General features: G+C 31.3%; 1 protein-coding gene across 1 annotated transcript; it reads left to right on the top strand.

The window, feature by feature from the left end:
• The first annotated feature begins 7,130 nt into the window (after positions 1-7,130).
• On the top strand, positions 7,131-12,682 carry LOC110658049 (methylsterol monooxygenase 1-1). The gene is made up of 5 exons (XM_021815511.2): positions 7,131-7,583; positions 8,222-8,544; positions 10,821-10,968; positions 11,058-11,090; positions 12,226-12,682. The coding sequence occupies exons 1-5, from the start codon at positions 7,254-7,256 to the stop codon at positions 12,304-12,306; spliced, it is 915 nt and encodes a 304-aa protein (XP_021671203.2). The 5' UTR covers positions 7,131-7,253; the 3' UTR covers positions 12,307-12,682.
• The last annotated feature ends 4,406 nt before the right edge of the window (positions 12,683-17,088 follow it).

The raw sequence follows: 17,088 nt of genomic DNA, 5'->3' as shown, positions 1-17,088 counted from the left end.
CCAGCGCTTTTTATTCCCAGCCCTCGGATCTCCCTTGACAAGAAATTTTGAGCCGTCAGATTAGAAAAGAGAAAGGACAAATATTCTGAAAAGAATCTCAGTCATTCATTTTGATTCTCTTTAATTCTCAAGCATCAGATCATGTCCTTTAAAATCCAAACCTTCCATCTCCCACAAAGAAAATCCTAACCCTTCATTGGGAGCACCCGTTCCCTATAAATACCTGCATGAAAACTGTTGAAGAGGAGGACGAAGAAAAAGGTGGTGATTATAGTGGAAAGGCTCTGAAATTTAATTCAGTCTTGCTGCTCTACTATTTTTAAGCTTTCAAAATAGAAAACTTCAGAAACCAGTTTTCTAAAGTATTTACATTGAAGGAGTGTTGAATACTGAGACTCTTCATTTTCAGTTAGTTCATTACTCTGTGACAACATCTCTCAGTTTCATGTTTTGTTTTCATCATCTTTATATCCACTCTTATTTTACAAGCTCAATCTCATTCAAGCCCGATTATTGTTATTTTGGTTCGACTGCATTTTAACTTGGTGCTCTTCCTTACAAGGCAAGCATTAGTCCCCAGACTATTAGTACGCAGCTCTACTATATTTGTGACTCCATAGTTAGTTCGGTAGATTCAACTCCCTACAGGTGAGTGTTTAGACCGTTACTTTACCAAGTGCTCGTTTTCTTTATATTTATTTTCTTTGTTTCCATACTCGTAATTTTCGTCAAGTTTATGTTATGTTAAAAACCCCACGAAGGTGGTTATCCTCTTGAGTTTACTTTTTGTTCATCCACTCATGTCATTTACTTTTTTAGCCTTTATTACCTTCAAATGTAGGGGTTTTGGTCCCGAATAACGTATAGGTAGTTTGGTGAAATGTCGATAGCTGTATCTTAACACGAAAGTTTCTTCAAAATAATAAAAGTTGGGATAATAAATCAGAAGAAAATTATGGAGTCGAACAACTAGACTAGCTCAGAAGATAATTTGGCATAGTGAGGGATCGAGATAAGATCGGGTCCCCAACTAGTGAACGGAAGAGATCGGATATTGCCTGTCAAAAGGGTATTGGTAAAATAATCACATAGGAGGTCAGAAAGAAATTTAGTCTGTATCCCCTATATAGTCATAAGGTACTAACGGATTAAGAGAAGCCTTGTTCGGGCTCTCAGCATCTTCGGATGTCAGAACCCTTAGTCTAAGGTCTTTATGATATACGATCACAATTAAATCTCAAGAGGTCGGAGGAGAGTTCTTATCCGATTCTCAAAAATTTTCATAAATATTAAAAGAGATCGGAGGAGAGTTCTTATCCGATTCTCAAAACAAAAATTTTCATAAACATTAAAAGAGATCGGAGGAGAGTTCTTATCCGATTCTCAAAAAATTTTTTTTAATAAATATCTAAAGAGATCGGAGGAGAGTTCTTATCCGGTTCTCAATCCAAATTTTTAATAATTATTTAAAGAGGTCGGAGGAAGGTCCTTATCCGATTCTCAGTCAAATTTTAATGCGAAGATCGGAGGAGAGTTCTTATTCGAGATTCCTTTACTTAAACTTTAAACAGATTATCCCCAGAGATCGGGAAAAGCTTTTACCCGGATTCTCTCAAATCCAAAACTAAAATAACATGGTACGCGAAATAACCCCCTTAACAAAAAATGATACGCAACTCACTAAGGGCCGTCTCATTTACTTATGTACTTGGGTAACCCAAACTAGTGAGAAATTAAATATTCCTTTTTATCAAAGGGATTAACATCTTTATCCTAACTCCCCTAACTTTCGATTGTGATTTATGAAGAGCATAATGTTAAATCTGTTTGCCCTCATAGAGGGACGAGGCGAGGTGCCTAACACCTTCCCCGCCCATATAAGGACCCGGACCTAGAATCTCTGTTTTTGAAGTGGTTTCATCTTAATTTACATTTCACAAATGGTTTTCTTTAATTTTCCTCAAAATTAAAGTGGCGACTCCTCACTCTTTCCCACTTCGGTGAGGGTTCATCCAGGCAACCGCAAAATACCTTGCGACAGGCATTTTCACTTTTCCGTTTACATAATATATTTATGTGCAATAGAAAAGGTCCATTGATATTTTGTTAGAAATTTTATTCTTAAGTTGTTAAGAATATGAGTGACAGTATTTCTAGCACAAAGTATCATAAATAGGTTCACAATCGAGGATACTTCACAATAAGGACATGACTTATCCAGTAAGATTGTATTCATGTTTGTTCCCAAGTTATTTATATGAGATATAAATAAGATGGAATTGTAAGTCTCATGCCATATAACAAATATGATAGGCACTTATACATGATAAGTAGGCCGAACCAGTGACACTTATGATAAGCATATGGAGTTTACTCTTGTCAATGTATTGTCATAAATTATATCAGTGCATATAATCTTTAGACTTGAGATAGCACAGTTATCTTGTATATAGGTGGTTTGAGTTTTATACTGCTTTCATACTTGTACTGTGTATGGGTATATGGGCATGTGTTGGCTCCTACTAGTTATATATGGAGGTAGGTGTTGATCAAGATGGAATCTGTTCCTCTAAATAAATAGGGATAAAATCCTATGTTCATTTAATTGTTCTTGATGTTTCAAGTTCCTGGCCAGGATAGATGGATTTAATCAGAAAAGAGTTTCTAATGAGAAAATCTTTTTAATCAAGAACTGGAATTAAAAGAGAACATAATATTCACAGCAAATGGGGTTTGACATAAACCATGATTCTAGCTTGAGTTGGGATTTTGTAACAGAGAGATTCTAGGGCATGGTAATATATGATTATAGGTTCATTTAAGGTAAACCTTATTACTGATTGGGTAGCCATGGCATGCTATGCTAGGTGGTAACCATAGTCTATGAGGTGCATAAAATGATTTAAAGAAATTATTTATGGTAAGAAAGAGTTCTGATGATATTAAGAGTTGATATCATGTCTCATTGTCAATTAGTGATGAGCCTAGTAAGTCACACACATACACAAGTAATCACCAAATTAAATATGATTTAATTAATTAATTAAATAGTTTAATTGATTAATTAAATAGGTTTAGTTTACAATTAGATTGCAAAGTCTCTAGCATGGCTTGAAACCAAATCTAGGTTATTGGATGTATAGTATAAGTTAAATTTATATTTAAAGTGTTTAAATATGAATTTAATTAATGAGAAATTAATTAATAGAGATTAATTAATTAATTTATATTTGATATAAATTGATTAGAAGAAAAGAAATAATTATTTTGGGTTGAGAACTCAAAATTAAGGCACAGGGGTATTTTGGTCATTTCACAGGGTGACATGTGGTACCATAAGATGGTGACACATGGCACTACACATAAGCTTACCAAATGTCTTTTAATCATGTAAGATGATTAAAATTAAGATTAAATATAGGTTTGACACTTGGCACAATGTGATTGAGTCAATTAAACCTAGAACCAATCAGAAGGTGACATGTGGCAAGAGTTTTAAGTGGTGACCTAGTTATATAAGTATAAAGATGTAAGAACAAATCATACAAGCTGCTCATTCTCTTTGTGCCGTCACCCTTGGCCGCTATTCCCTTCTCTTCTTCTTCTTCTCTCATCAATTGAAAGAGATTAGCAAACAATCTCTTGAATTAAAAATACTAGAAATTGTTTCTAGTGTCCTGTTTACATCTGTAATCTCTTAAAAGGTAAAACTTGATTTTCTAATTCATAGAAAAAGCTTTAGAAGCTGTTCAAGGGTTGCCATAGGTGATCTTGGTGTGGACAAGCTAAAGGGACAACATCTGGTGTCCTAAAGATGCATCCCAAATGTGACAAATACACTGCAGTGCATCAAGAGGTTAATGCACTTATTCTTGATCTAATCTAGGGTTCTTAAAATTAATCTGATTAATTCTAAAATCTTAAATAGCAAATATAGATCCAAAAACATATTAAAATCCAAAAACATATTAAAAGAGTTTTAATATATTATTTATCATTAAAATCAAATAGATAAAAATAGATCTTACATGATGCATATAACCCAAAGGTGAAAATTTTTTGAATTCAATGATATAAACTTATGTTTTTCATACTTTTCCTCCTTCACAACAAAATGGCCAGAATAGCCATACAACTATTGTGAGAATAGACGAGTGTCTAAAAAAACTGTATGACTTTATACAACCAGATAATAAAACCAGATCTCCCTTCCAAAAAGTTATTGAGTAGTATTAAGATTTTTTGAGGAAATAGTACTTGAGAGAAAAATATGCTTCTCCGATGGTCACCACGAATCATTAAATAGTAATAATACAAATGTATTAATGGGCTGAATAGCAATGGTGTGAAAAAGCATCACAGTTGTACCAATTGCTGGTACTATAAACGCCATTACAAGAATGACAGAATACCTGTTACGCTGTAAGAGACAAATTTTGCACTGTATCTGTTAAAGCCGAAAATTACAATCCAAGCTAGTACCCATACAGCCCATGGCACTCCACCAATGAGTTAAAGGTCAATTTATAGGCCTTTGCTTTCTGGAGATAGAACTTTCAAACACTAACATTCCATCTCTTACATTCTCTTTGCTTACTACTCTTTTCAGCTATCAGTTTTCTTCACCTCTTTATCACTAGCTTATTTTCAGAGTACAAGTGTAGAAATTACCCCTTAGCCCTCTAACTCTTTTTTCCAAGGTTTTTAAACTGTGTTCAATCAATGAATTGGTAAACATAGAGGGTTAAATGTTTAAGGTTCAATTGGGGTTTAACCAATATAATATTAAATATATTATAAAATTAATGATTTTATTATAATATTAATAAAAATAATGTATTATATATATATATATATATATATATATTGGGTAATAAAATTGTAAAGTTAAGGCTTGGTTGAAATGGTGAAGTGTGCCAATTCCTTTTGGGTGAGCGACCCAACCATCCGGCTGGGTTGGTAGGATCTCCGATTATCCGATCAATTCAGACCAAGTTTATTCAAAGAAGGGTTTGTAATTGAATTAAACTAAATTAAGTTTTAATTTTTAACTAGATCGTTCTATCTAATTTTCAAAATCATGTTTTTTTCTATCTTACAAAAAAGGGACTCATGAACCTCTTATACCCACTGAGAAAGTGATTGTATAAGCCTCGCAACTATTTGTATATTACACCCTATACCTATGTACTCAATACCATAGGAAATTATATTATACGCTTGCTATTTCATGTAAAATCAATAATAAACTAATTATAATGTGACAATTAGATAAAAAAATAATTATAATTTTTTAAAAATAAAAATTATTTTTAATATATCATAAAATAATTTTTTTATGGGGCATCCACTATTACTGATTTGTTATTATAACATTTGTTTGTCATTCTATACATGTTATTCTATATGAAATCACAGTAATATCATATAATTACTCCGACAATATACCCTTTGACCTTTCTTTTAGCGGGTCAAATAAAATTATTTATCTAAAAGAATTTTGAATTGGATTTGAATTAATTTGCTGGTTATGGGTTATTTTCTTATATATAATATCCTTATGTGTAATACTTCTCATACTCATGTAAAATTAATTTTTTTTTACCTTTAATCCATCGATTTAAGAATTAAATTTATAGTCACATTTCTAGCAGATTTTGGTTATCCAAATTCCAACGCCTTATTATTAAAATTAAGATAATTTAAATATTTAAAAAACTTATTTATTTTATAAAAAATAACTTATTTATAAAAGATGTATTAAAGAAAATATTTTTCATCCAATAATTTTTTTAAACATTAAAAATATAGAAAAAGACATTTTCCAAGATTTTATTTTATAAAATGAACGTGCCTTTAATCTAATTGATAAATGAATTTACATTTCACTTCGTTGATAAAGGTTTTTTTTTTAATAAATCATATTTATTTTCTATTTTTAGGCTTGTTCGTGTCGAAAGGATTCATTATAAGTGTAAAGCATTCTCAGATAATTTTATAATAATTTCATTTTTTTTCAAACACAGGAAAGAATATAGTAAATTAGTAATTCCATTGTTTCAAATGGATGGAGCTAATTTTAAATGTTGAAAGATAAATCAGTTTAATTTTGTAATTAATCCTAAAAATTATATCATAATCTAAAATATAAAATATACAAATTAAATTAATTATATTTTAAAATTTATAATTTAAACTAATTTGATATAATTTTTGGCTCATGTATTACACAGATATTTTACAATTTTATCTCAAAATTTATAAAAATTATAATTTAATTATTCTCTTTTATCTTTCCTTTCTTTCTCTCTTATTAATTTCTCAAACTTTATATTTAGGACATGTTTAATATTGCTATTAATAAAAATTATTTTTTAAAATACACTAGTTAAAGAGTATTAAAAAATATTTTAAAATTAAATTTAATAAGTTTTAATTATAAAAATTTTAAAATAATAAAATAATTTTTTTAAAAATTATTTTTTTAATAGTATTTAAAATGATGTTTCTACTCAAAAAAATAATTTCGACATTCTAAACGTAATACCAAATAGACACTTAGTATTTAAAGTCAATAGAAACTTTGAAAGAAAATGCGTAACATTGTTTTCCATCATTTTCTACCTAATTTACATAGAAATAAAATAATTCAAAATGCTCTTTACGCATTTTCATACAAATTTATATTTTTTTTCTTTTTATTCTTTTAAAATAAAGAAATTAAATTTTTAATTTTATCTTCTCAATAAAATAAGAGAATTGTCTTTGTTTTTTTTTTTTTTACTATCTCTATTTTTTTTTCCTATATAATAAGAGTAAATTATTATGTGCCCTTAAAAAATATATATTCTTTTATATAAAATCATGTGCCCTACTTTTTATAAGTATAGAAAATAAAAAATAAAAAAATAATATTTAAGGAAGCCTTATCGGTGAAGGAATACCGATTAGATAATAAATTAATTTTTTTATTGATTTCAGAATATATAATATATTAACTTTTATTTTTATATTTAATTAAATTTTACTGTTAGGTTGAGGGGTAAAATTGACCTTTAATCCGTTAGCGATCACTAGATATGAAAGATTCTTAGATTCCTCCCTTGTTTGTATCGTCAAATACGTTCAAACTTCCCGCATATTTTAACCAACACTTCCAAAAGTCCTACTCACCCTCCCTAGCCCCAGCTCACTCCACCCCCAAGGGCCAGACCTTCACTTTTCTCCCTCCAGCACCACCGCCGCCGCCGCCAATGCTGCCATATAGATCGCTCGACGAGGCGGCGGCCACCCTGGGCCGGAACCTTACCTTCGCTGAGACACTGTGGTTCAATTATTCTGCCAATAAGTCCGATTACTACCTCTACTGCCATAACATTCTCTTCCTCTTTTTAATCTTCTCTATTGTGCCTCTGCCTCTCGTTTTCGTCGAGCTTATGCGATCTGCTGGGTTCGACAAGTATAAGATTCAGCCCAAGGTTAAGCTCTCCTTCCCCGAGATGTTCAAATGCTACAAAGATGTCATGCGCATGTTCTTTCTTGTTGTGGGTCCCTTGCAATTGGTCTCCTATCCTTCTATCAAGGTGAGATTCCGCAATTGTGGTTTTTGTTATTTGGATTTAGTGAGATTTGTGTGGTTTGAATTCGTACAAGTTTGGTTTATAGTTACCATCTTGTTTTTATAATGGTTTCCATGGAATGGGATTTGTATTCTTTTTTATGTTTATATCCACTGAATTGCTTGGATTTGTTGATTTGTGTGATATTTTGTATTTTATTTTGTTTCGGAAAATGATTGTGGATTTTTGTACTTTTCATTTTTGTATGCAGTAGGATTTTTACTTGCTTAGAATTTTGTTGGTTTACTATTTTCAATTCCTCATTTCTTTGACTCATGAAGAGATTTTGGACTTTCCCGGTCTCTTTTATAGAATTTTGGTGGAACGCGCTCTGTTCTGGCTGTTTATTTCACTATTCATTGGTTTGTGCTTCAATCCGGTTTTAGAGATATAATATCCTATGTGGGTTTGCTTTCTATTCTTGTTAATTTTTTTCTTTTTCTTTTTTTTGGCCTTTAAGCAGCTGCTAGTAATTATTGCCAATGGATGATTGTTGGCCTTTGAATATTTGAAATTTCATTTATTCCCTAACATCTGCTAACGAATTGATATTTTTCGACATCTAACATTGCAATTTATGGGTCTAATTCTTGTATCCGTAGATGATCAGGATTAGGACAAGTTTGCCATTGCCGTCTGTATGGGAAATTTTTCTACATTTGTTGGTGTATTTCGTGGTGGAGGACTATACCAATTATTGGATCCACAGGCTTCTCCATTGTAAATGGGGCTATGAGAAAATTCACCGTGTTCATCATGAATATGCTGCTCCCATTGGTTTTGCTGCTCCATATGCACACTGGGCTGAAATTTTGATCCTGGGAATTCCATCTTTCCTGGGACCAGCAATGGTTCCCGGGCACATGATCACATTTTGGTTGTGGATTGCTTTGCGGCAGATTGAGGCAATTGAGACACACAGCGGGTGCGCATGCTAAGCTTTAAATATTTGTTGAGAGGCCTTTTCTGCTTTAGTTGATTGTGGAAAAATGATGCCAACTTTTGAATTTCTTTGTTTCTTTTTTTTTTTTTTTATTATAGATTTTTGGTAAAGTACTAGGAGATTTCAAGTATCTTCGGCAGTGGCCTACCTTTTGTTGATGAGGACTAGGATCAGCATTACACTTTTTCATTTTTGTTCTCTTTCATTATTAGTTATAATTTGTTTTGATGAGTTGGGGCTGTTGATTTCTAAACTAACAACTGATAATCTTTTCTACAAAACGAAATAATAAAATTAGGATTAAAGAATCCACAACATGCAAAATAGTAAATGTTTTCTGGTAAAATGAGGTTATTTCCTTCAAAGCAAGCCTCAGCTCTTTATGAAGTACACAATTCTTTTTTCTTCTTGATTTTATTTGATAAATTCAAAAATTAGTGTGATTACATGATGCATGTCAGTTCCCCTATGGCTACCTCTAGTTTGGTCAATTGCTGAGCACTCACATTGGCAAAAGTGCAAATATGATAATATGTATATATTTTCTATTTGTTAATTTCTTAAGTATGCCAAGGATATCATTATCAATAAATATGACCTCTCAAATTTTATTTTTTCAGCTTTTTTCAAAATTTGTAGAAGTCCTTGGTTCCTAGTGCAACTTCCATAACAATAAGAGGGTGTGAAATAGAGATATTGCCAAGTTACTTAGAGTCTTTGACGGTGCTTGTCACTCACAACATACTGAGATCAAGTGCCTTGAAGCTGCCATACGTTAATATTGTGTTTTCTGGCTGTTATTTATGGTTGTTTTTAGATTTACCATGTCACATTTTCCTCAACCCTTGCATAGGATTATAACCATGAAGAAAAGTTAGAAACAATAACTAATAAATAAGAATTAATTTCAAAAAAAATGAGCTGCACATTTCAACATGGTTTTGGGGGTTACCGTTTTCTTTTTAACTTTGTTACTGTTGTTGGTAATATGCTATGCCCATTTGTTGTTGTTGTCTGGTATGTTTCCTTTAGATCTGCATGTGATTGAGTCGAAAGCTAGATCTAACTGATCCTGTATTGGCCAAGCATTAACTTATGTAGTAGCTTTTCCACCTACTAGTTTAAACTTATAGATGTTATAACAAGAAGAAATTTGGATCTTCACTGATTATACTTGTTTGAAGAATAGAGAGGTTTGTTGCATGGTCATATCAAGCAGAATGCCAAATCCTGTTTCTCAATGGATGGAAGTCTACATGTTTTGTTCATTTCTTTTGTGGTATAGGGTTTAAAGTCATTCAAAAATAGATTGCTATAAAAGAAGCTTATGGCTATCAAATAATGAGTTTAGCATTTTCCTGTTGTATTGGCTTAATATATGTGTAATTTGAATTGATGCAAAAGATAAATAGAGGTAATCATGCTTAATATATGTGTAATTTGTACTGATGCAAAAGATAAATAGAGGTAATCAAGTGGCTACTTAAATAGGAAAAATTGTTCCCAAGGAGCTGAGAGTTTTATTTGTAGGTCATTTGCCCATGGATAGGTGGTCGGATGGTGTCTCGATCATAGTGGGTGGGATGCCTTAAGGTTAAGGTATAATGATGCACTGGAAGAACTAGGTTCCATGATAAAAAGAAATTTCTCAGTTCAGGTTGAAGTTATTGGTTTGCAGCTAGGAGATATGGTTGTTCTTTTAATTATTGTTTCTTAAAATTTTCTTTTTGTCACTATAAAAATGGGGATTGGGAAATGTCAAGTTATTTAAATAGACACAATATCAATTCTCTTGTCCTTCTCATAGAAGTGGAGGAAAAATATATTTGAGATATCTAAGACAAAAATAGTACAGCCTACTGATGGTATCTTTATGGAAAACTAATATGAAGAGGCATGTGAGGTATATTAGGCCAAACCTTGGGTGAGGCGTTTTTCTCAGTAGTTTACCCTAAATGGGTCACATATTTGTTTCTTTGAATATGATTTTCTTAATGGAAATTTTGTGCATTTGTTTTGCTACTTGTTGGCAAAATAAGTCTCTTCTTTTGTCTATCACTGCACTTATGCAAGAATATTTCCCATTCCCCATTATACATGACACTTTCTTCCTTTATTGATCCATTTTAATCTTGATTAGTAGCATAGTGCATTATGTTTCAAGTGCTGCTTTTCATATCCTTGCTGTGTATGTTATGCACAAATGTTTTAACTACTGGGAACATAGATCATGTCATATTCTATGCCTGGTTACACAGGTATGACTTCCCTTGGAGTCCTGCAAAATATATTCCATTTTATGGCGGCGCAGATTACCATGATTACCATCATTATGTTGGAGAACAGAGCCAAAGCAACTTTGCTTCGGTTTTCACCTATTGTGACTTTATTTATGGAACTGACAAGGTAATCATACAAATCTTGCAACCGAACCATGTACAGTCATAATTAATTTCAATTAATTAATAATTGTGTGGTATATCTTCTTTGATTAGGGCTATCGATATCAAAAGAAGCTACTTCAGAAGGTAAACCTGCAGTACTCTTCTTTTGTTAAAATATAAAAGGGATAATGTCTAAAAAACTCCTGAACTTTGAAATTTTTAATAATTCTATCCCAAACTTTTTTTTTAACAAAAATATCCTAAACTTTAAACTTTTTTAACAATTGTACCTTGTTGTCTATTCTGCTGTTAAAGATAACGGTGAAAATGTACAAAAAAACCCCAAGCTCTACCTTTTTTACAATTGTACCCTAAATTATTTTCTTAATAAATATACCATGAACTTTGAAATTTACTACAATTGAACTCTATTAGTTGCCCCGTTAAATTCTTACAGAGGCGACGGGTTAGCACTTCTAATCCCCCAAATTAAAATTGCTAATTAAACCCAATTTACAATAAATAAACTATATTGATGAATTAATGGATCCTGTTTTGAGGCTGTTAAGATGGGTCTGGTTGAGTTGTTGAGAGGGAATGTTGATGGAGAGTGAGGTTGAGTCTTCATGAGGGTACAGTTGGGTTGGGCAAAGGTGAGCGTCACAGAGATGATGGCTTGTAAAGATGAAGAAGTAGTGAAAGTGGTGTTAGTTCTGCTGGAATTGGAAATGAATTTTCTTTTTTTTTCTTTTATTGTAAATTAAGTTTAATTAGTATCAATTTGGGGATTAGAAGTGCTAATCTGACATCTCTGTTAGTTTTGAAAGGAGCAACTATCAAAGGGGTTCAATTATAGTGAAATTCAAAGTTCAAGGTATGTTTGTTGAAAAAAAATAGTTTAGGGTACAATTGTGAAGAAAAAGACAAAGTTTAGGATTTTTTTGGACATTTGTTATGCTGACATAGCAAAATCCTTTATATTTAATGGCAGAATAGACGGTAGAGTATAATTGTAAAAATGTTCAAAGTTTAGAGTATTTTTGTTAAAAAAAAGTTTGGAGTAGAATTGTTAAAAATTTCAAAGTTCACGATTTGTTTGGACATTACCCTAATATTAAATGAGAGTTGGAGCTCACCTAATATTTAGTACCTACATTTTCCAATAAGCAGAAACTAGTAGTTTGAATGAAGTTGACTGAATAAGTATAAGCCTGCTTTCTGCCTTCAATTTGCTATGATTTTGTTTCTGATAAAATTATTCTGTTCTTAACTACTTCAGTTGAAAGAGGGATTGAAAAGTGGTGGTGAAGATAATGGAGGCTCATACCATGTTCCCACCCAGGATCTTAAATCTGACTAGCCAAGGAACTGCAGAACTTTTCTTCAGATCAATGTGCTTAGGGTACACCTCTTGGGAACCTTTTATTTCAAGTTGACATCAGTATGCTAGTCCTGGTTAATTTAGAACCTTTAGTATTGCTGATGGAGATTAACTGCGATTTCTGTACCATGAGGTGGGTTTAGCTAAGTTTCAGAATTTGGGGTTTTTGTTAATGAAGTTCAGTGGATTGGGATATCATGGCGTTTGAATTTAAGATTTTAAGTGTTGTTGTTTAGCTTTTTGTTCGAAATCCAAATATGGAAAATGCTATAAATTCATGTTCCTCATGTACCTTCAGAAACTGTAGTCATTCTGTCTATTCTTAGAGCAAATGCTACATATTTATTGAACTTTATGCTCTGGAGATTTAGTAGTTCAGAAGTGGGAATTTGAGGCCAGAGTAATGTATACATAGAGGCATTTTTTACATTAGTCCCTGTCAAATGCAGAGAACTTGGTTCAGGAGAGAACATAGATGTGTATTTGTGCATGATGTCTACCTAGGCCTATCTATTTGCATTTCTCAGTTTGAGCAGGGAAGAATGACATGAGTCTTTAAAGCAGTGTACGTACTTGTAAGACCGTTATTTCTATTATTATCATATTAAATGCAAGCGAGGACCGAGGAGATGGCAAATGAAAAAGAAGAAGAAGAAGAAATAGGATTAATGGAGGAGGATTTTGATGGACGAAAGGTTCCATGCTCTGCTACAGCTTTTTATTTGTTCCCAGTCGTAAATGATTTCTCTTTAGCAGGAAGAATGATTTCCAGGAGTCATTGAAGCACTTGATTAGTTTTGAAGTTTCATTTTCAAGACCTTTTTTGTATGCATCTTGATTGATCCATCATTTTAAAGAATCTTAGTGCTAGCCTACAAGCCATTTGGAATCAGAAACACTAACACATACTTAAAGTTGTGCTTTGTGCCCTTCACATACCTAAAGCCTTATAACTTGAAACCTACTAGATGTACTTGAGCTTCCCATCCTGCACAAGTCACTAATGTCAAGTCAAAACCGAATGGCTTCATGTATAAATTTCAGGTTAGCATTTTCTTCTGGTGGGATTTAGTTTCAATTTTATAGTCTAAAACCCCTTACTTTGGATTATAAAACGTTTGGTCATACATTGGCTGCGGTCAGAATTAAATCCTACCTATTGAGAAAGAGTAATAGTTCTTAAACTAAAGAAATCATTCAGGCCCTTGCTGGCCCGTGAAATGGATTACGGGGGTCTTTAAATGAGCTGAAATCTGCTTTAGGCTAAAAGCATATTATCCAAATTAATTTTGTAATAATAAGCCTGTCTAGCTCAGTCAGTAGAGCTTAAGAGTCTTAACCTTGTGGTCGTGGGTCCGAGCCCCATGGTGGGCGAATATTTTATTTATATATATATTTTTTAAAATTTTGGTGCTAAGAGGCCTTAAAATAAAAATAAAAATGAATTTCTATTGGTAAGTCACTCTAATTTGTTTATCAAATAAGATTTTGCTTTTTTTAAAACTCTGTCCTGATCATTTTTTAATTAAGGTGAGTTATTTTTGGTTATTGGATTGTAACAATAAAAATAAACTCAAAATTTAAAAAAAAAATTAATTTAAATTCAGTAATTTTATCTCCTAAGAGGCCCATGAATTTTTTTTTTGGATGTAAGGGTGAATAGGTTTATAAAAGTAAAAAAGTGTTGAATAATAATATTGGAGAAATTAAGAGATGCAATAGAAAGAAATATTGAAATAGTGTGTTATATTATTGTCCAATTAAGTTAAATTTAAGTGATCTCCAGATGGAACCAGATTCAACCCTACCATTTTCACCCGTTACTGGGTCCAACAAACAATCATGTGCTTCCCCAGCCAGCTGTTCTATTTGCAACAACAAGTTTCAGTCTCCCTTCTCTCTCTCTCAATGTATTTACCTTTTTTTTTTTATTTTATAAAAAATACATTTTTAACTTTTATGAGGGAAAAAAAAAATTAAAGTAAAGTAAAATTGCTAATGAAATTTCTCAGAAGACCCAATTGGCTACTTTTTCTGGGCATCATTTGAGGTAGGGGACGTCATCTTATCAATCTTTATCATACACGTGGATATAAGCCCTTTGGCAATAATGGGCCCCAAGTTCTACCATATCATGTTTCCATGCTAAGCACACCTTCTTTTTTTTATTTTTATTTTTCCTTTCATTTTAATTATTATTATCATTATTATTTGGTCCACAGGAGAACATTCATCATGGAGACATTACTCATGTTGTGACATTCATGACTCCTCAGAGACGGGTTACTGATACCACATGAAGTATAGTTCAATGATACATATTCTCTCATTTTCGTGTGTCTATTTTTTTGAAAAAATAATAAATTTATTATTTTTAAAATAATAATTATAAAAATTTTCCTCCATTCTATAAAATTTCTGATCCTCAAAAGGAAATTTCAAATTAAAATCATAGAATAATTTTTTTTTTTTTGGGGGGGTGTTGATATCATTTAAATGATTGGTTGTAGGCCTATATATTAAAAAGCAATGCATGCAATTACTTATTATATGGTCAAATTTAAGGAGTTACACAACACATGTAGTGTGTCCTGCCTAATTCAACAAATAAGCAAAATGTTCATCTTATCAAATAATATTATTCATATAAATTCTTCATCAACTTAATACGAAATTAATAATGGATAATTGTTACTCTTATAATTTTTAACTCTCATTAATGTTGTTTAGATACTTAAAAGAGAATATGCTAACTTTTTACTTAATTAATATTTATTATTTTTGAGAAGTTAAATGTTAATATTAGAGTTCAAGTTAATAATTATCCTCCTTAAAAGTTAAAACTTACAAGAGTAATATTTAACCTTAATTTTTTTGACTTTTTACTAAACACATGCTTAGAGAATATTTCAATGATAAAGGGGGGGGGGGGGGAATAATTATAAAAGAAGAAATCAAATTGATGATAATCAATTCAAACAAAAACAGTTATATGCAATAAGGCAAACAATGAAGTAATTAATAAAAAGGAAATAATTAACACAATGAGACACCTACTTGGAGACTGCCCATTAAATTCACTTGTTTTATATTATTAATTAGTAATTAATGTCAATCAATATTTTCTTTATTGCTAGAAATTAAAGATAAATCAGATTTCAATCTAAAAGCCCTAATTAGAATCTTGATAGAAAGATTAATGGCTAACTAGCATGCCATGACTCCTGCCTTCATTTGATAGAAAGATTGTCTCAATCTCCTGAAAAAGACCTCAGCATGTTTTTCCTTTCTATTTATAGGTAATTCAATCTTGGATTAGGATTAAGAAGCATCCTAATTGACCTGAAACTTCCATGCTTTATGAGAACCTATCATATATATGCCACAAAGAAAAGCTTCATTGATGGGCAACAACTCTTCTCTAAATGGGATTTATTCTCTTTAATACACTTCTCTCTTGTTGTGGGAGATTCTTTGTCCATCTTAGTTAAAAAGAGTTCACCAGTTGCTATCACCACCCCAAATAGTTCCCATATTGTGGTGATTTGTAATGATATTAGACTTGGTTGATGATTTGGGTAGGGAAAATGGAAAGCTAGAGTTGTTAAGATGCTCTTTCTTATAAAAGGAAGTTTTCTCCATTAATATGTGAATTTTGTTAACTTATTTAAATATAATATACAATCTTAATTAATATAAAAAATTTTTTATCTAAACTCAGTCTATCACTAATTTAATATATAAATATACAGGATCCATATATCTTATAGATGTGCCCCGCCATATATCTTGTTTCTTGGGTGTACAGTAAATCAGGTTTAGAAAATAAAAATTCCCTTAGTACAAATAGCAAAATAAAGTATGTTACTTCATTAATGCGTAAGCTAGTATTAATTAATTAATTATAATTAAATTTCTAATTAGTCACTTAAATAGGTCCTAAAATCATCATAGCAGGAAAGAAAGGGAAGAGGGATTTCAAAATTTTTTACATCTATCATGTTACCTCAGTTGGAAAGGCACTGAACAAGAAGGGACAAAGAGCTTGCTAGGAAATGTTTTGAAAGGAAAAAGAAAAAGAAGCAAATTGCTTGTGAGCACTTAAAATTTTGAAAATGACAAGCCAAATGCATTTTCTTTGTCTTCAAAATTCATCCTGATTCCTAGAATTTTAAGGTCTTATGTGCTGTGCATGTTGATTCAAAATTTGCTACTAGTATACATTTGGAAGGTGGATGACAGTTGTGAAATTTGGTTACATAATGACCCATGGGACATTGACAATAATAATACATTAATTTTGACCACTAACCTCATTTAATACTTTAATTACCACCTGTATTTCCATTTGGTAGATTAAGATCCCCTTGTTTCATACTTTCATTTACTGAGAAAGGGTATCAAGGGATTTTAATTTTTTTTTGTTTTCCTTTCAAATTCCAAATATTCTAAAAAACAAAAAATGGAAAGTTAAATGAGAATTCCTATACATCAACTCACCAACTCTTCTTCAAAATATAGTAAGTAAGAATGGGTAAATATTGTATAAATTTTTTTTTGATAATTGGGAAAATTCAATAAAGAGTTATAAATCACTATTATTATCAATTTATGACTTAAATATAAATGAAAAGAATTCAATTACTATTTTTATTTTTTTTATTATTGTAAAATTTGGGATAATAAATTGCAAACCCTTAGGATTCTGACATATATAATGCACAATAATTTTTTCTCTGTTTCATAGAAATGATGAATAGG

This window comes from Hevea brasiliensis, chromosome 9 (assembly GCF_030052815.1).
Source record: "Hevea brasiliensis isolate MT/VB/25A 57/8 chromosome 9, ASM3005281v1, whole genome shotgun sequence".
Lineage (NCBI taxonomy): Eukaryota > Viridiplantae > Streptophyta > Magnoliopsida > Malpighiales > Euphorbiaceae > Hevea > Hevea brasiliensis.
This window is presented reverse-complemented; position numbering and strand designations above follow the sequence as displayed.

Bases quoted from the DNA above. Each gene is read 5' to 3' on its own strand.
- LOC110658049 (XM_021815511.2), top strand. From the start codon at position 7,254: ATGCTGCCATATAGATCGCTCGACGAGGCGGCGGCCACCCTGGGCCGG. The intron at 7,584-8,221 runs GTGAGATTCCGC...TTGTATCCGTAG, and splicing joins TCTCCTATCCTTCTATCAAG to ATGATCAGGATTAGGACAAG. The intron at 11,091-12,225 runs GTAAACCTGCAG...TAACTACTTCAG, and splicing joins AAAAGAAGCTACTTCAGAAG to TTGAAAGAGGGATTGAAAAG.